Raw genomic sequence first — 18,935 nt, 5'->3', positions numbered from 1 at the left:
TTTGGGCGTAAAAGGGAGCTTACAGACGAATTGTGCTTATGCTCTTGCTATATTTGATGACGTTGATATGAGCTTTCCTTTTCGGATCTCGCGGAGAGAGACACGGTGGAGTACCTTATACTAGGGTACTATGTATTTCTACCTCTTATTAGAATGAATAGTCGATTTTTGGACCAATCAAGCTACTTGGATATTTGGGGGTATCTCCCTCGCAATTGAGGACATATATTGGTAAACTTATTTGCTTACCGGGCAACTCAACCTTTACGTTGACAGGGTTTACTTTGGATTAACATAAGACCCATAAAAATACCTGCCGATAACCGTAAGAGTCCGGATGTTTATAATGGTTATATGGATCAGCCATGTCGGGATTTGTGGGGAGACGGCCCCGCGTGATGGTCGTAGTCGTATCGACAAGGAAGCTACTTGCTTCGGTGGCAAAGTTTAAGGGAAGTGACTCCAGACCACGCGATAGATATGTATGAATGGGGATCCAAGGGGGGATCGACACTAGCTGCACAAATATACCGGTCTTATCTATACAGACAGACATATTCGTGTCGCGAGAACAGTATACAGAAGGCTGTAAATGCCAAACCAATCGAGAATAACCGGTTAGACGGTCGGGGTTCTATTGTGTATAGCATCAACAGCGATCTTCAACTTTCCGGGAGAGCTATTACGTATCAGCATACGTATTGGTTTAAATGAGCAATCCTCGTCTCGAGATAATGTTAGCATAACATCGCAACGGGAAGGTAAGGTGATCTGGATCGCGGATAAGATGAATTTATCAAATCAAAATAATCATAATAATTCGGTGATCTCGATTGCCCCCGCGCCCTTTTATTCTGAGTTGCGAGCATGTAGCCGGCTGATAGTCGCGTGTTCGAATCCTGACACTAACATGTAATTTCGTATATCAATTGACAGCACAAGGTGTTAAGTATGATTATACAAATCTCATGTGAAAATGTTAGCCTACTTTGCTCCATCTATAAACCATAATGCTGATAGTTATAGTTCAGTTGTCGCTGGAGGGCTGGAGCAAGGCTGCTGAATCAGAAGAAAGGAGGCAAATATGTTGTAAGTAGGTAAACTACCTCAATATGTACGTCCACTGCATATGTACATGTATCTACCTGATATGAGGTTAAGTCACCTGACGGCTTGATTGAACGCATCCTGCATAGGTACATCCTAACATTAGGTAATATGGGACCAGAAATTGGGCACTGTGGCTCGGTGTGGCTGCACAAAGTGAAAATCGGGACCATCCAATCCACTAAAGACAACTAACGACAGGGGTATACCCCCGGGTAAGCATCTAAGATCTTCTAAGAAATAGCAGATCGAGATTTTACAAATGCTCTTATCCTCTTTGGGTCGCTCATCGTACGACTTCTGACCTAATGAGGTCTAATGAGGTTACAATTCGTGGAATCGTGGAAACAAGCAGTTTACCTCTTAGAAGTTAGAGCCATACATAGAAGCCATAACTGCCATGAGTCTTTTTTGTCCGGCTTCCCTCGATGTCAAGGTGAGTGTCAGATAGGTACCGTCCGACTTATTTTAGATGGCAGGGTCGTCTCCGATCCACGCCCTCCTTAACGGTTGCTGTCCGTATGCAATTGGTCCGTTAAAGTTCGGCTAGACTCTGAATAGATTTCTGCTCACACAGCGTGGGTGCATGGCTGGCCCCACAGGACCCTTGATCGGCGGAAAAAGGTACGTCGTTCTGTACGATTCCAGCAGGTTACGCTCGATCGTGAGGAAGCTGCACCCCCAAGTGTATCGGTCGTAACGATTGCTAAATCACTTTTGAATCTGCAAGGAAAGCAAGTCCGGGCGGCGAAGGGGTCTTACGGTGGGTAGTTACTGTTTTCGTAACCCTCCTGGATCTCGATGCGCATTCTATTTTCTTCAATACATATTGTTATAATGGCAGGGAAGTAAAATTCTCTTTTTTATTTTCTACTAAATGTATTCCCTAAAAATGTATGCTCTTGCAACCCTAGATACCTAGCTTAAGTACCTATTGCATGCATCCATCATCTATTATATCTATTATATCTATTATATCTATTATATCTATTATTATATGCTTCATCTTCTAGCTCGACTTGTGTTTTGCTCGATCTGCTCCCGGGCCAATACACTCTAAGCCCTCTCGATACGAACCGAATCTTAAGCCAAGGGAGAAACTCTGCATGTAGGTATGACGTTGCATCGTCGACTTTTCACGAATCCCAACCCCCTTTGGGTCCCTTTGGGTTACCGCACCCTAAATGCATCGCAGCGATATCTTGCAGAAGGGTTTCCATCGAATTCTCGCACACTCTTTAGCTACTTATTATCGACCCATTCATTACAGCCAATATGCGCTTGTAGTCTCGCGCGAATGGCCGCAATGTGCTGTCCATCCTCCTCACCTAGATAATCATTCCTCAATTTTGCTAAGACGCACCGATGCAAAACCATCTTGCTTTTGCTCGCCGTACTGATATATTATGAAACTAGAACATACTCCCTATTGACGACTATGTCGCTACAAAATTCCTGCTACATTCTCAGATGATCTATTGAAAGTTCATTTCTCTCTCTCGCCTCTCACTATACCAGTATACGAAGGTATCAGTGCGAGCAGCATGGCCGACTGTAAAGACGCGCCCACTGTACCGAGTGTTACATATAATAATCCGAGACGAAAATCGCCCGATGCCTCTATAACGCTGCAGTATCACCGACAAGCGAGAAATGCTTCCAAACGCGACCCCCAAACAGCTAACCCGCCCATCCATCCAATCTTTTCCAAACCGCGAAGGAATTCTTCTGGAGACAGCAATGAAACAGGTATGAGCGACCCGAAGAAATGGTTTGATACATCAAACCAGAAAGCAATGCACACAGCCGACATCGACGAAGCTCCATTTTACCAAAAAGAGACAGATTCTTCCAATGAGGAGGTTGCAAAGTATGGGTTGCCGTTGCAGAGTCTAGCATACCAAACCCGCCCGGTTGGACTGGCACCTAGCAACCAAAGCGCTGATGAATTCCGTTCCGTAATCGATGACTTAACGGTTGAGAACAAGCGCTTGAAGGAGGAGCTGAGGAAATATAAACAGATGGGGCCCGACTCATTGCGGAGGGACAAATTATTCGAGGTCAAGGTTCATGGCCTATCTAGTAGAAAGAAGCGGGAGCTGGAGGCTGCGCTACGGGATTTTACAACAAGTTTCGAGGGTTCGAGTGCCGGACCCTCCCCAAGCCGGAAGAAGACGTCAGGCAAGTCGAAGAATATCCATTCGTCAATATCCAAACATGCGTCGTCGTCGTCTGGGTCTAACTCGAGACCCGTCGACTCCGCGTATGCATCTATGTCGACCGGACCAAGCTCTTCTGTCCCGTCCCTTCCCGGCCAGGCTAAGGCAGCACGAGAACGATCTGAACAGAAGATCGAGAACTATCTACGAGATATCCCCGAAGGTTTATGGCCGCGACCTACCATCATGACCGAGAAGGATAAGAAAAAGCTCGTAGTTAAGCGACTCGAACATCTTTTCACAGGCAAAATGGCCGATCCAGCAGAGTATATCTTGTTACCTCAAGTCCCCGAACATGTTGTCGAAGACGTGGAAATGGGAGGAACTATCGATAAAGCGGCAGCTCCAAACGATACGATACGAGAAGCGCAAATCCAACCGCGAGATTCGAGTCGGAAGGAGAGCAGCTCACGTGACAATGGATCTGCATCTAACTCGCATTCGCATTCAAATGGTGACCGAACAGACACAAGGGATAATGGCAACGGCAACGGCAACGGCAACGGAACTAGTAATATTCGCGCGAATGAGAGTGGTAACAATACATCACCACACATATCAATGTTACTACCGGAACAGCGCCCTACACGGCCACGCGACTTGGACCCTGATCGCAGACAGGTACCATCAGAAAACATGGATTACATACGTCATCTGGGATTGGTAGCGCCCGAATCGCAGAAGCAATTCTCTGCAAGGGATGTGTCGCCAGATACGGAAGGATGGGTGTATCTCAATCTGCTGTGCAATTTAGCGCAGCTGCATATTCTCAACGTGACCCCAGCTTTCATTCGTAATGCGGTATCGGAGAAGAGTACCATGTTCCAACTGTCGCCTGATGGAAGAAAAATCCGCTGGCGGGGTGGAATTGAGGGTACCAGGTTCAGCAGTGACAGCGGTAGCTATTCGCAGCATAACCAATCAAGCGATGACACGGACGGATCGAACGATCAGGAGCAAAGAAAGAAACAGAAAACGCAGGGATCTGGAAATGACGTCACCGCGCACAAACCCTCAAAGTTCGGTCTCGGCGTGCAGCAATCTAATTCATCCGAAAGTTTCCACTATAAACCGTTATTTGTACACCACCAGACATCTTCGTCAGACGAACAACCATCGGGGGGTGATGAGACCGGCTCGTCTTTTGGGCCGCCCGAGGAAAGCAACTTGGGGGGTATGGATTCTCGTTGGGGTCAAAGTGGCGTATCAGGTGTCTCGCAGCGTAAGCGCCGTCGTGACGGTGCAATCATTTATTATAGTGGAGCACCTTTCTGCACGGACCTCTCGGGTGATTTTGGAGAGGGAGAAATCTCCCCGGCTACTTATGATATGACCTCATCAGGGGACCATGGCAACCAGGGACCCATGCTGCAGCCCATGCAGCCCCTCAGCCTCGGCAACACCCGCCCACAATTCAGCCGCTCTACGTCAGGATCGTCGCTTCCTTTCAGACCGCTTAGTGCCGTTGACCATTCCGATCCGCCAGAGCTAACTTCGGCTGAGACAGATGACGAAGATATTGAAGCCAATTTTTCTTGGTCCGATAGCAACCAGCATGCTCCATTGTTGAATCTCGAGGCTAGTGGTTTAGGAGGTACTTATCCTGAAGATCATTTTGTAGTAATCGTGCCAACACGACGGCCGAAAAACGCGCATTATGATGGAAACAGCGCTTCCGAAGATGAAGATGAAACCCCATCAATACGGCCGAGCCTCATTAGGCGCTCGGGTCAGGAAACAACAGACACCATCATTAACAAGTTAGCTAGTATGACGACTAGCTCACCAGCGCCATGCCAGACCTCGGTTACCAGAGCGCATGCCGTTCAGATCGAATACCTGCCAGGGAAGATTCGTCGACTAAATCCCGTGCCTCTCCCACCACCTACCTTTTACTTTCCAGCCGGCGAATCTGACTTCGACGAGGATGAGGACGAGGACGAGGATGAAACCATGGACGACTCTTCGGAGAGCCTTATAAGTAGGCAGGCTATCGTAGAAGATGGCCCGAGTTCGGATGTTGACTTGTCTGGAAATGATGAGGAAGATGAACACTCCGATGACGGTCAGCACTACGATGCTAGCGGGAGCATATCGCCCGAGGATATGGACGAGCTTCCTGATGTCACCCAACTTTTACGGGGACGTAGTATAAGGGTTTCGGAAAGATCTATCACTACTGGGAGTTCAGCAGCGACTGCTGGCGGAGCTGTTAGCGGCTATAATAGTAGTATTGAGGACATGTGAGAGGAGAGCCAAATTTGCTACACATAGCGACCTAATTATTGTGCTGAAAGAGTACCATTTTGAATGAGGGACATACTCTCAATGGATGTATTTCTATTTACTATTGTCGTGGCATTCGGTTGGCGTAAAAATTTGGCGGCCTGCTTTATAACGGGCGGCATCTGAAAACGACCCAAGGCGGCAACGGGGACTGATTTGATATTTGATATTTAAACTAGTAATATTGCTAGCGTACGAGGCTACAATGACATAATGATATACTACTAATTGACAAGTGAAAGAACGAGATCTTGGGTACCTATTTATTCACCTTGGATTATCCCTAAATACTGACTGTCGTATACACTATATACACTATGCATGATAGAACTGAATAGAACTGAACTGCATCCATATGAGGTACCTAAGGTATCCATGTATGTAGTTTTAAAGAGTTGGTCACGTGATGTTTGTAACTACTTCAACTCTAATTTGTGGAGACACATACTTTGTACACTCACCTGGGCAGCTGGATTAGAAATGTCGACCTTGGATGTGATACTTTAAAGTACAAGCTCAACTTGAGAACAAACATTACTAAGGTAGATACCTACATACATATTTATTTATCTACAGATAATAATAAAGGTCCATGTAATTTTCTATTTCTATTTATTTCAAAGCACAAAACCATATATGTCTTTTGATTTCACACAAAAGCATCCACAACAGAAAGCTCTCATCAATTCGAGTGCCCTACGTGTTGTCGACTTGGGTCCTTTACCACCACCACTTCAAAGTTTCGGTTAAGTTTGCCGACAAGATGAATCGAAAGGATCATTCCAGTATTCTAGGTACGTTATCTCATATATTCCCTGGACATCTTTATCCTGGATCTACGAATGGACCTGTCGGTTGCGATCCCTAGAACAACGAAGCCTGGAGTAATCCCGAGTAAGGACGCGTAGGATTTGGTTTGATAAGATGCACCTTGCACCCATTCTTTCCCAACAATCTTGGTCACGTCGGACACCACCGTTACCCAGGAAGCAGTTAATACCTGAGAAGGCATCCTTTCTCTACAAGATGGATATATTTTAACCGGGTTCGGCTTGTAATATACTCTTACTCTGTATACATCATAAGCAACATCTTGGTGTCTATAGGCTACAAGTCGCTTTATCCTGCTCTATCAGCAATACAGCATGGCTTCTACGGACATCTTCGGCGACCTAATCTCGCGCGTCGACAACCTGGATCTCAACATAGACGAAGATGTAAACGATATGGTCTCGGGTATTAGAAAGCTGGATATCAACTCGTCCGAGAGCTCCCAAGATGATTCCAAAGCATCAGATGCACCTGTCGAGTCCACGGATCTGGCCAATAATGCCCCAGGCTTCAAAAAGCCAAGCCGAAAACCACAGCAGAAGAAGGCTAACTGTAGTACGTTACTAGACCGTCACAACCGCGCCATCGCGCAGATCCTGTCGCACTTCCGCAACATGGTCATGGCTGCTACCGCACCCATCTCGCAAGGCGGCAACGTCCTTGAGCTCGCTGCGCTCAACCGCATGACCATGGAGACTGAGTCTGCCGCTTTGGTATGTACCTCTGCCTTCTATCTCTCCTTCTCACCCTATCCCCCTTTCCCTACTTACCCTGACCTCCCCATATAAACCGCCCCACTAACACCCTCCAGATCTCCGAAGTCCAAGGCCTTCTAGCCATCAACCGGGAAATCAAAGCTCTATGGATCCGCGGGCCACTCCGACAGCCCGGCGAGAGCGACACCCGCGAGGCTGAGCTCGACAAGCAGGCCGCGGACGTCGCGCGCCTTTACGATCGCGCCATCGAGATGCGGGAAGCTACTATCCGCCAGCAGAACGCTGCTAAGGCCGGAGGTGATCTCTCCGCGAGTTCCTAGGAGGACAAGGCGGGTTATGAGAAGACCGGCGCCGAGACTTCGGATATCGCTGCGAAGGGGAAGAGTGATAAGGACGCTGGTAAAGGTGGCGATAGTGCTGGCGAGAGAACCCGCCCCAACCCGCCATCTACTGATAGCTAGAGTGATTTACCATGGAGGCGGGGAGTTAGCGATATCTTACGCGACTATGCCCAATTTACCCTTCAGCCGCTTACCGATCATAACAGGCCACAATAGATATATATAGCCAAGATGTCGAGCAGAATCGATGCCACAAAGGTTAATTTACTTCACCTTAGTGGGCTACATAGATCCATCTGGGTATAGTACGAATACATTAACAGCTTGTCCTCTAGGCAATAGCAGTATTCCACTTCTCGGCATCATTTATGAGTCTACCATCAAATCATACGTGACTCCCAGCCAATGGCCCAGCCCTCGAACAGCTCAAGTCGCACACGCGCGACATCAGGTTGTACAATACGATCAACCTTCGCCCTCATCCGGATTCTCCTCTCCATCATCTCCCAACTCCTCCTCGAGCTCCTTGGGTATCGATTCCATCGGCCCGATCCTTTGCTCCGCCGCTTCTATGCCTCCTGCAGTAACCCAAAGGAAATAACCCTCCTTGTAATTGTCGATTTGATGGAAGAAGGTGTGGAAACTAACGACCAGAGTTAGTAAAGCCGCACGTATACTAACACTGAGCAAAATAAGAAGTTCAACTTACGAATTCTCCTTCTCCTCTAGCTCAAAGATGCGGCGGTAAATCTGCGAATCCTTAAATTCCTGGATCTCCTTTTCGTAGTTTCCGAAGTCGAGCTCTGGTAAGTTGTACTGTTCCCGAGCACGCTTGTTGTAGTTCTCGAACACGGGCCGCTCCAGCAGCAGCCCCAGACTAGGAGCCTTGGGGATGCTAATGCGGGCGGTCCCGTAGCTCTCGTCGATGCGGGACAGGGGTGTGGCGCAGCGGGTGACGAGGACGGCCATGCCGACCATCTTGCGGATCTGATGCATCATGAAAGATTGCCCGTGAACCTTGAGTGATAGCCATTGCGTGTCGTTAATCTGGACGGGTTCTGGGTTTGCGATGAAGGACTTGATGGTGCGCTTTGCCGAGGGGTCTGAGTGGCTCTTCTGGATGGTGTAGTTGTGGAAATTTTTCGTGCCTAGGTATCGATCGAGCGCTTCTTGAAGTTGGGATAACCGCTCGGGAGTGACGCGGTATCGTCGCTTTGCGGCTACGTATGCGGCTTTGATCTCCTTCAGGGCGCGATCTACAGGATGAATCTCCTTAGATTTAGTGGCTTCTGACTCATCAGCGTCCTCAGTTCCAGTCATCAGGGTATCTGCCGGTTCCGAGGCCAACTCTGCTGCTACAGTCGAGCTCTCTTCCGGAGCATTATGTACTGAATTGGATGCATCTGTGGGCTTGTCATCTGATTTGGTCCCAGTGATTTCATCCTTTGTTTCAAGAGAGTTGTCTGTAGGCTTCTTCGAAGACTTGGGCTCCGCCACCTCGCCTGAAGTCTTGCTGCCGGATGCTTCTTCAGAGGTATGCATGCGTCGTATGACAGTTTCCCGGATACTAGGGTCTAAGCTACCCAAAATAGGTTGGATATCGTTCTTCTGCACTTCTTCCCAGTAGTCTTTAACTTCGCCTAGGCGTTTCGCGTATTCTTCCTCGAGACCCTTCTCTTTGATGGACTCGAGAACCTTTTTGCCAAGGAAGCTCTCAGGATGAGGAGGTAATAAGCAATAACTCGGCATTAAGTACTCGTACCACCTAGAATCGCAGGTTTGGTAGCAGCTGAAAGCATTATTCGTACGTTGAATACCCCACACTCGAATCTGAGGCGGCAGGTTGTCGTTTATATTCTTTACAACGTCTGGGTCCTCAATGATCAACTTGAGAGAGATCATATTGCCAGCGGCATGGACACCTTTATCAGTTCTCGCACATCGTACAAAGCTGGACTTCCTAGGATCATCGGCATTGGCTTTCGAGATGGCCTTAGCCGCAACTAGCGCAGCGAAAATATCTCCCTCGATCGTCTTCTCCTTGTGATTGATTTGTAGACCATGGTATCCCGTGCCAGCATATCCAATCATGACGGAGACTTTGCGTTTCGGTCTGCGTTCTTCGGCCGCGATCTCTTCTTCAGGAAACTGAATATTCATGTAGCTGGACTCGCTATTCACGGCGGAATTTCCGTTCTCGTCAACTCTCCTACGCTTTCTTTCTTGCCAACCTTTCTCGTTACGCTCGCGCTTATCCTTGGGTCCACGACTACGGGCTAGTTAGCAAGCATTGGCTTGGGTTCATGGAACCAATTGATTAATAGTAAGGCTTACCTGTCCCCACCGCGCCCATTGCCCCTACCCTTCGAGTCCTGACCTCGGCGACGCCCGTTAGAGTTGAGCTTTCTGTTGGCGTGCCTGTTTCCATCATCGCGGCGGTTTGACTTTGTAGTGTCTGAATCGACCTGCGACTCTGGATTCGCGGATAGACTAGATGTAGGTTTAGGCTCATTTCTTTCGGAGCTTCCGGTTGGCGCGTTGCGCGCATCAGTCTCGGCCACCATCTTGAAATGCGATGGTGAATTCGCATAATCAGTACAGGTGAAATTATTTGCGGTTTGATAAAAGTTTCGGGGCAGTTTGCGCAGTTAACTTTTGGGGGAAGCAGCTCCATTATCGATAAGGATGAATGAGGGGCGCTTGATAAGGTACCTACCTCCTAAGATACGGAATACCTCCTATCCGTAATTCATTTAACCGAGAGAACCTTACGTCTTAACTTGGAACCTTCAACTTCCACGATTCAGGGGAGAGGATATCATATTCGTCTTAGGTAGATGTTTTGGAGAGTTCCTTTCTAGTACTACTTTACAGTTCCAACTTCCAACGCTGTACCGCTACAATATGCTCCTTAAATACACTCCGGCAACCGTTCTCTAGACTCCCGTAGTCTTTAAACATCAAATACAATCTCAATGACCGAGTCATGGGCACCGTGAGGCTTCGTGATATTCACAATACGAAGTCTCTCATCAGACGCGGCCAGGAGAGCCTCCCAGTTTCTTTTGCTACGCTCTTTGCCGTTAAATCCGGATTTCATGAAGATGTCCGCACTCCTAGGATCAGAGTTAGAAAGGCATTGCCACTAAGAATGGATACTCAAAAGAGTAAGGACAACTATTAATATTGTGACTTACCTCTGCATTCGATCTTTCAACCGATTTTCGTCACTCAAGTTGGGAAGAACAACCTCAGAAAGCCAAATCTTGCTCCCTTTTTTAAGAGCTGGTACCAGGTTTTTCAAAATTTTGGCAGCGTACTGGTCGCTCCAGTCATGGAAGATATGGCGAAATACATACACATCCGCGTGATAAGTTACTTTCTCAGTGAGGAAGTTGTAGCTCTTGTACTCCAATCTGTTGTTAAGGTCCTCGGGAACTTTGGCATCGGCGACAACTTCTGGGAGATCCAACACTACACCTTTCTTGACGTTGGGATACGTGCGGAGAACTACAAACTCAATGGTTAGCAATATGCTAAAATTAAATGCTTGAGGAGAAGCTATCACAACTCATACTATCCGGACAGTGTAGTACATGTTGTCCTAATCAAAGAGAAAGTGGACAGACAACGAAAGTGCTCGAAATATTGAAGTTGAGCCTAGGAATGATCATACTTAGCTGGATTACTTCACCGCCAGCCCCACCGATATCGACGACAGTCTCCGGGCATTGGCCTTTATTTGCCCACGGCAAGGTGTCGACGAAATACGACGACTTAAAAGCCGGAGCCTTGGTCGAAACACCCATGGCAGATCGAAAGCGGGCAACTCGTGTCTTGTCTTCGGCGATGTAATCAAAGAAATTCTTGCTTGGATCAGCGATCTCCTCCTTGTCAATACCCATTTCCTTAACTGCCTTCTCCTCTCTAATGGCTAACACCGAAGCAGAGTGTCCTGGTTCCCCGCTGTCTGGGAACCGCCGCATGCTTTCGACGAGCTTGGTAACACCGGACAACTGCTCGTCGATAAATAGACCTAGGATATCTTTCATTTCAGGCACAGTAAACACCGATGAGATGGCATTGTGTCTGACGGACATATCAGGGGTAACTTCCTCGAACACGTAGAAGGTGATGGCAGCCTGCACAATGCGACGCGTATCCTCCTCCGGAAGGCCACAACTTTTTGCGAGATCTTTGTACGATATCTCAGCATTGGGTGCAAGAGGAACATGAGAGGCGATGTCAAATGCATATAGAGTTTTGAAAACAGCTACTACAGCGGACTTCGGTGTGTAAGTCAATAAGTACAACTACTGTGGTTTCTCGTTAAGGCTAGACAGGTGATAGATACATACCGTTGGTAATAGAAAGGATAAGAGATAACCCATTGGTCCCAGCAGGCGAACACGTAGTTCTTCGATGGTCTCAAGAAGCTCGTCACGAGTTCCCCCAAGAGTAGGAGACAACTCGATTTGTGGCGGTGCTCCGAATGCAAGTGAGAACTGAGCCCCAGGAGATCCTTTCAATCCATCTTCTAGTGTCCGCGTATTGCGTTCAACGATGGATGCAAGTTCAGAAACGGATCTCAGGGGTGCCATAGTGTCGTTAGGGGGGCTCTGTCAAGTAGACAAGTAAGAGAAAATAAGTCAAAATACTAGTAACTAGCTAGTTTAAAGTCTAAGAAGTATGAAGACAACTTATCAATGCCTTTATATCTAGATTCAATTATTAAGTGAGGTAGTAGGAGACTTTAAATAGTCGTTCAAGTCACAATAAGGCTCCTATAGTTGATGCTATCGTTATCCCCGAATCCGAATGAATATGCCGAAACCGACCGACTTGCCCCTATTTATTTCGGTATATTCCGCAGACTCCGGCCATCTAGCGCATAATATAGGATTGTAGTACTCTCGACTATTATTTCCTATATCATCTATGAGTCACGATTATTTAATAATAGTTTTGTAGTTAGTCGCTTCAAGAGCGAGAGCGAGAACGAGAGCATACGCGTACATATCATCATCCGTGACTCAATTTTGACAAGTCGCCAAAACTAGAGATGTTCTATAGTCTACGTATCTAGTAAGTCTAACCAGGCTACAGCAAAATAATTAATATGTCATAGATCCAAGAGAGGCATAGTCTAGCAATCTTCCTACTAAAACCTGGAATGTTGAAATTACAACTATTATTACCGAACCTCTAGAATGTTAACACACGACCGGATCATGAGAATATTATGCCAAGGCTGCCTTGTAATATACCTAGTAACTATGGTTCTATCAAGGTGCCATTTCTCTTGCCTCACCTATAGAACAACCTAACCTAGGTACCTAAGGCGCCAGGGGCTAAACATTTCCCGCATCGTAATCATATAATTTCGACCACTCTCTTCCTAGCCGAACCACACTACTACACCTTGACACTACCTGCTCAGGTGAGGCGACACGGAAAGTTAGGTACTTGAGTATATTCCTAATCCTTCTCGCTTCTAATAGGTGTAACGGAAGTCGGGCTGAGATCCCTCCTATACCATATATTAGTTTTGAATCTTGCAGTGGCAGAAACAAATGCCTTACGTCGGTTGTTTCAAGATGCTTCTCTCCTCGGTCGGCTTTCTTGTTGTCGAAATAATAGGATATGTCTAACAGGACTACGATAACGATTGCTAATAGACAGCATGCTATGCACGCATATAAGCCAGGTCGGTATCCAGTAGCAGCATCTTGAGATCTAATTGCCTGTCAGTATCGACCGAGAATGTACCTATTGTCAATGGTTTTTACCTAAAGACCAGACTGCCAGCAATGCCACCAATACTAGCAAAGCTGACCCAAGACGCACTTGCGAAGGCTCGCTTCCATTGTCCGCGGATGTTGTTGGCCTGGTACGCTAGCGATGCCGGGACATTTGCTGTTGCTCCGGCAGTCACAAGGAACGATCCGAAGTATCTAACACCGTTGTTGGGGTGCCATCCAAGGATAGGTAGGCCGATAAGTGCGACAACCATGTTGGCGACCAAAATAGGGCCACGCAAGTGGTAACGATCTCCAAGCCAGCCCATGATGTACATGTAGATGCCCGAAAACGCATAAGGGGGTGCGATGAGGGTAAGCGAAATACCGCGATCAAATCCCAAATTCGTGTTTAGAATAAGGGGTAAGAAGTAGGCTAACGAATAGGTCAAAGTGTTGGTACAAAAGGCGATTAGGCCGTATCCCCTAATGAAAGGTTAGCTGAAAACATATTCGACGTCTCTTTTCCATGCAAGGAATGTTTTTCTTCTGCCCATGATGCTTACCAGACTCTCAAATCTAAACCGCCCTTTAAAAATAGACTGATCTTAAACTTGGGGGCTTCGACATCACCACGGTCGGCATCAACGCGTCGAACAATCCACGAACGTTCTCTATCGCTCAAGAACCGCCAAGATTTGCGCTTGGAATCAGGGAAGTCGACCAGGAGCCAGTAGCCAAGAGAGGCTAGGAGGCAGGTAATGACACCTGGATGAATGTTGGTTAGTACTTAAGATACACCCCATAGGACCGACGACTCTGAGTTACCTTCAATGATAAAGATCCATCGCCAACCACTAAGGCCTGCGACACCGTCGAGTTGCATCAAGCCGAATGCGAGAATTCCCCTAAACCCCTTTAGTTAATGACTACCAACAGATTTACATATTGGGAGTGTCCTTACGAGCAGGCCGAAGCAACGCAGCCAAGAAGGTAGAAGACCGAGTATCTTCTGCCCATCTCATCTGAATATTTCGTTAGATACCTGTATTCATCATATTTAAAGGTGACCTATTAGGATCTAATCTTACATCGAGTGTACCATGTCGACCTGCGGATAAGTTGGTGTTAGTCCCCCAAGATTCCAAGCCCCAGTGGAAGATGTAGTAAATGAATGTTGGGACATACAGTAAGTATACGCAGCCGGGGAAATAACCAGCCTCGAAGGCACCAAGGACTAGTCGAAGGGCCAGGAGGACTTCGAATGACGGACTGAATCCGAATCCGATCATAACGGCACCCCATGCCAACGTAATGGTGGACAGGAAGATGCGTGGGCCAACCTTACGGATCAGGATGGTAGAGGGCGGCTGGAATAAAATGTATGTGACGAAGAAGACGAGGGTAACAATTGACTAGAAGCAAAGGCTGGTTAGCGAAACAAGATCAAGGGAAATGATGAGGGCAGAAAATTCTTACATATCGTTCGCCAACAAGGTTCAACTCCTCGTTCATTCCAGCAACGGCGGCCGCAGACAAATTGGTTCGGTCCATAAGACTGATGCAGTATAAGACACCGACTAAGGTGACAAGTCGGCGGTCGATTCGCCATATAATCTTCTTCCCCTCCTGCTCACCGACATCGTCGACGACATTTGAAGACTGGGTCTTCTCCCCTTCAAACTGCCCGACTTCGAATTCCGCCTTCTCTTGATCGCGATCCATGATTAAAGCTTGCGTATAACTTGCTCAACTAGGGAGACAGGTAGATTGGTACCAAGGGTATTGTTTTATAGTCCTGATGGACTGGCCTAGGGTACGAATTAGCACGGGGCAATCCCCGTGGAGAGAAGAGATTGGGGAACGAGGGGTTAACCGGGGTAACTTGGCAGTGATCCCTTGCGTATATGAACGGGGAATATACCGATGTCTCGCTTGGAGATAGCTCCAAACTAGTTGGACCGGGTAGCTTGTTTAAGAAATAAGTTGCTGGTCATTGGCTGTTGTAGTGCGTGGGGAAGAGAATGCCCGGTTGCTACTTAACCAGCGGAGTTAACTACCAAGACGGGGCAGTAGGTATACTTTGTTACCTGTTAAATCTAGATTTCGGTTGCCCAGGAACTGAAGTCGAACGCGTGAGCATGAGATTACCTGACTTACCCGCGTCAACACTTGAAATATGATCGGCAGAATCCTTTAACGAGGGTTACACGTCAGTAATGGACGCGAAAGCGGTATCTCTAACATAGATCTTAGAGTTGCACGGAAAACAGAAACTAACTGCAATCAGGTGAATAATTTGATGATTCATGACTATGATGTACTCTTTGTTCATACTGGAAATAGAGATGTCCGCCAAGAAGCTATACTAGGTATACCACAATACCAAGGTAAAACTTGGGGTATCTGGTAGAACACTAACTAACTTGTAGTTAACCTCACCGATCCAGCTAAGAGGTAGCTAAGCTAACAACAATGAGCTACCAGCCTACTTTGCGGGGAGCACTTATGTATAGGTAAGTAATGATGAAAGAAGTCTTGTGAGACATTCGCTTATGATAGAACGCCTATTGATAGTAGAAAGTGTCTAGTCTAGACCCGCCCAAGATGTTACGATAATGGTTGAGAGTGCGGGGAAAGGTGCCGTAACTATACCTCGTTAGGACATTGACCGATGCATGGGGTATGCAGCTTGGGGAAGAATGCGGGGATGATCTCGAGATTGTTCCTCTGAAAGGTGACCGGGATTCAAAGGAATATTGCGGATCATATCTCTATGTGACTAGAAGTGTGTTTGGTCAACAAGATTTATGATGAAATAATGTGAACAGCGTAGTTACATCGCATGAGTTTTTAATATATTATGCCGGCAATCAAATATTATTAATAGTACAAAGATCAAAGTATTATCTCGGGAGTTTTACACCTATAATACAATTTAACGTAGTCTCACAAGTGTAATAGCAATCGTATATAAACTACCTAATAACCTACAAGTTGAGATCCAAATCGTTGGGACAGGACCTATGCTCTAACTGGCGCAAACTTCGCATACAAGAGTAGATTTATTGAATCCCACGCTTGGCACATTTACCTAATTGCCTAAGGTTGCATTGGTCAACATACTGTAGGTATAATTAGATCATAGTAATCCCATTCTATACATAGACAATTTTTGTAAATGCCAAATATCCCATATACATGAGCGTCCAGACGGATCTAGACTTCCATATAGCGCTTCTTAGGGCTAGCCGCACAGCCCCGAGGTAATTGGTGTTGATGAGCCTCATTCCCATATGATACTAATTCCAAATTCCCATGTTGTAGCCGGGGTTGGGTCTGGCTGACTACCGTCGGCCCGCGGCATTAACGATACGTGCCCAAGGTACGTAGTAAGGGGCTACGCGGATGTTAGTGATAATTTAAATGATTATATTGATAAGTGCTGGAATATGTAAGGCTGATAAATTAGGTGGTTGGTAATACGCTTTATATCTGTGGTTTATATATAATAAATATGTTTATTTAGTTTTTTTAATAAATAATATAATAATATAATATATATATATTTTATAATTTACATTTAATTTTAATAAGTTATAAGTTTAAAAGTTTATAATTTAAATTATATAAATAATTGTTTAATTATTTAATAATTATTATATTATTAAAACGTATTTAATTTAAGCTGTTGCGATTTTTATTGCGTAATTAAATAAAAAACGGTTTTATTTTTTTAAAATCTTTTTTTTAATATATAAAAAGATAGATTATTAAAGTTAATAATGTTAAAGTTATAATAACGGAAAATTTTTAATTTTTTTATATAATTTTTTTATTATTAATATTAATAAAATTATTTATAAAATATTTTTAAGTTAAAACGTTTAATAAATTAATAATAATGTTAAAATTTATTTTATTTTAATAAATATATATTATAATTATATTAAAGTTTTTAATATAATGTTAAAATTAACGATATAAAATTATAAATATAAAATAAAGTTAATATTATTTTAATAACGTATTTTGGTTATTGTTATTAATAAATAAATAATATAGTATAATATAATTTTAAAAAAAAGTTATTATAAAGGTTATTATTTTTTAAATATTTAAATAAATAAAATTTCTTGCATTTTATTAAAAAATTCGAACAATTATAATAAAAAGATTTTTTAAAAAATATTTATTTTAAAAATATTAATTATATATTTAATTTTATATTTATTAAATTATATTTATTAAATTTAAATAAAATATTTTTTATATTTATATTATTAAATTTAAACGTTAATTATTTTAATTTTAAAATTATTATTTTATTTAATTTATTAAAAAAATCCGAAATTATATTAAAAATAATTATTTTTAAATTATTAAACGAAAAATAAATTAATTATTTTAAATAAGTTTTAGTTTTATTTATAAGTTTTTTAAATTATTATTTAAAAAATTATTTTATAATAAAGTAAATTTATAAAATAAAATTTATAAAGTTTATTATATTATTAAAAAATAATTTTTAATTTATTAATAATAATTATAAAAATAAAAAACGATAATTTAATTTTAAATAATATTATTTAATTAAATTTAACAAATAAATAATTAACGTTTAAATAAAAAATATTAAATTATTTAATAATTTAAAATTATGGAAAAATGTTTTTAAAAAAAATAAACGAAATAGTTTTAAAAAAAAAATTAAAGTTTTACGTTAATTAAATTACGTAAAAAGATTAAAATTTGGTAAAATAAATAAAATAAAGTTTATAATTATATTAAATATTATTTAAAAGAAAATTTTAAAAATATAATAATAAGTAAAATAATTATAATTAAAATTTAAAAAATTTTAAAAAAAAAATATAAGTTATAAAATAATATTATATTTTAAAATTTAACGTTTAAATAAAATATTATATTATTTAATATTAAAGATTTTATAATTACGTTATTATTAAAATTATATTAAATTTAATTTAATTTTAAAAAATTAAATAAAATTTATATTATTAATAAATTATATTTAATTAATAAATTTTTTAATGTTTTAAACTTAAAATATAATATGTTTTTTATTTTTTTTTTTAAAAATTATAATATTATTTTAATTTAAAACGATAATAATTAAATTATTAAAATTATAATTATTATAAATAATATTGTTAAATTAATATAATAAAAAAAATAAATATAAAAAATTAAAAATAAAAATATTAAATATATTTTTATTAATTATTTTAATAAATTTAATAATAAATATAAAAATAATTTTATATATATTTATTATATAATTATAAAATATTAAACAATAAATTATAATTTAATAAAATATTTTTAAGAATATTTTAAAAAACGTTTTAAAAATTAACGTAATAGATTTAAAAATAAGTTTAAAAAGTTTAAAATTGATAAAAATAATAACGTAACGGTTATATTATTTTATTAAAATAATATTAATATATTAATAATTTTTATTATTATTATTATATTTATAACATTTAAAAAATTATTAATTAAATTATTAATTAACCTTTTAAAACCGAATATTTTGTTAAAAATTTTTTAAAGTTATTTATTTAAGAAATTATAATAAAATATATTTATAATAAAAGTATAAAATATATTATTAAAATTTATTAATTTTATAATTATTTTAATATTAAATTTTATTTTTATGGATTTATT

General features: G+C 42.0%; 5 protein-coding genes across 5 annotated transcripts; 2 read left to right on the top strand and 3 right to left on the bottom strand.

Annotated features, from left to right (window-relative positions):
* Nucleotides 1–2,056: 2,056 nt before the first annotated feature.
* On the top strand, nt 2,057–5,852 carry F4817DRAFT_351208 (frequency clock protein). The gene is made up of 2 exons (XM_049305039.1): nt 2,057–2,215; nt 2,524–5,852. The coding sequence occupies exon 2, from the start codon at nt 2,652–2,654 to the stop codon at nt 5,571–5,573; it is 2,922 nt and encodes a 973-aa protein (XP_049154742.1). The 5' UTR covers nt 2,057–2,215; nt 2,524–2,651; the 3' UTR covers nt 5,574–5,852.
* A 905-nt stretch (nt 5,853–6,757) lies between these two features.
* On the top strand, nt 6,758–7,479 carry F4817DRAFT_320200 (uncharacterized protein; the record flags this gene model as incomplete). Its single annotated transcript, XM_049301156.1, has 2 exons — nt 6,758–7,156; nt 7,255–7,479. The coding sequence occupies 2 exons, from the start codon at nt 6,758–6,760 to the stop codon at nt 7,477–7,479; spliced, it is 624 nt and encodes a 207-aa protein (XP_049154741.1).
* Nucleotides 7,480–7,771: 292 nt separating this feature from the next.
* Nucleotides 7,772–10,112, bottom strand: F4817DRAFT_351206 (pseudouridine synthase). The gene is made up of 3 exons (XM_049305038.1): nt 9,835–10,112; nt 8,210–9,769; nt 7,772–8,143 (listed from the first exon to the last, which is right to left on the bottom strand). Exons 1-3 carry the CDS (start codon nt 10,062–10,064, stop codon nt 7,966–7,968), a joined length of 1,968 nt encoding a protein of 655 aa, XP_049154740.1. The 5' UTR covers nt 10,065–10,112; the 3' UTR covers nt 7,772–7,965.
* Nucleotides 10,113–10,252: 140 nt separating this feature from the next.
* F4817DRAFT_351204 (O-methyltransferase-domain-containing protein) lies at nt 10,253–12,209 on the bottom strand. Its single transcript, XM_049305037.1, has 3 exons — nt 11,177–12,209; nt 10,698–11,010; nt 10,253–10,616 (listed from the first exon to the last, which is right to left on the bottom strand). Exons 1-3 carry the CDS (start codon nt 11,598–11,600, stop codon nt 10,454–10,456), a joined length of 900 nt encoding a protein of 299 aa, XP_049154739.1. The 5' UTR covers nt 11,601–12,209; the 3' UTR covers nt 10,253–10,453.
* A 437-nt stretch (nt 12,210–12,646) lies between these two features.
* On the bottom strand, nt 12,647–15,277 carry F4817DRAFT_351199 (MFS general substrate transporter). Its single transcript, XM_049305036.1, has 9 exons — nt 14,718–15,277; nt 14,427–14,653; nt 14,330–14,349; nt 14,203–14,263; nt 14,067–14,146; nt 13,805–14,006; nt 13,290–13,724; nt 13,083–13,236; nt 12,647–13,030 (listed from the first exon to the last, which is right to left on the bottom strand). Exons 1-9 carry the CDS (start codon nt 14,961–14,963, stop codon nt 12,995–12,997), a joined length of 1,461 nt encoding a protein of 486 aa, XP_049154738.1. The 5' UTR covers nt 14,964–15,277; the 3' UTR covers nt 12,647–12,994.
* Nucleotides 15,278–18,935: the final 3,658 nt, after the last annotated feature.

The sequence above is a fragment of the Daldinia loculata genome, assembly GCF_022478755.1.
Source record: "Daldinia loculata strain CBS 113971 unplaced genomic scaffold F4817scaffold_75, whole genome shotgun sequence".
In the NCBI taxonomy this organism is placed as follows: domain Eukaryota; kingdom Fungi; phylum Ascomycota; class Sordariomycetes; order Xylariales; family Hypoxylaceae; genus Daldinia; species Daldinia loculata.
Note: the sequence above shows the minus strand (reverse complement) of the source record. Positions and strands in the feature narration are given on the sequence as shown.

Bases quoted from the DNA above. Each gene is read 5' to 3' on its own strand.
- F4817DRAFT_351208 (XM_049305039.1), top strand. From the start codon at position 2,652: ATGGCCGACTGTAAAGACGCGCCCACTGTACCGAGTGTTACATATAAT.
- F4817DRAFT_351206 (XM_049305038.1), bottom strand. From the start codon at position 10,064: ATGGTGGCCGAGACTGATGCGCGCAACGCGCCAACCGGAAGCTCCGAA. The intron at 9,770-9,834 runs GTAAGCCTTACT...ACTAGCCCGTAG, and splicing joins AATGGGCGCGGTGGGGACAG to TCGTGGACCCAAGGATAAGC. The intron at 8,144-8,209 runs GTAAGTTGAACT...TCTGGTCGTTAG, and splicing joins CTAGAGGAGAAGGAGAATTC to TTTCCACACCTTCTTCCATC.
- F4817DRAFT_351204 (XM_049305037.1), bottom strand. From the start codon at position 11,600: ATGTCCGTCAGACACAATGCCATCTCATCGGTGTTTACTGTGCCTGAA. The intron at 11,011-11,176 runs GTATGATCATTC...TTGAGTTTGTAG, and splicing joins CGGTGAAGTAATCCAGCTAA to TTCTCCGCACGTATCCCAAC. The intron at 10,617-10,697 runs GTAAGTCACAAT...CTCTGATCCTAG, and splicing joins TTGAAAGATCGAATGCAGAG to GAGTGCGGACATCTTCATGA.
- F4817DRAFT_351199 (XM_049305036.1), bottom strand. From the start codon at position 14,963: ATGGATCGCGATCAAGAGAAGGCGGAATTCGAAGTCGGGCAGTTTGAA. The intron at 14,654-14,717 runs GTAAGAATTTTC...CTTTGCTTCTAG, and splicing joins ACCTTGTTGGCGAACGATAT to TCAATTGTTACCCTCGTCTT. The intron at 14,264-14,329 runs GTAAGATTAGAT...CGAAATATTCAG, and splicing joins GTCGACATGGTACACTCGAT to ATGAGATGGGCAGAAGATAC.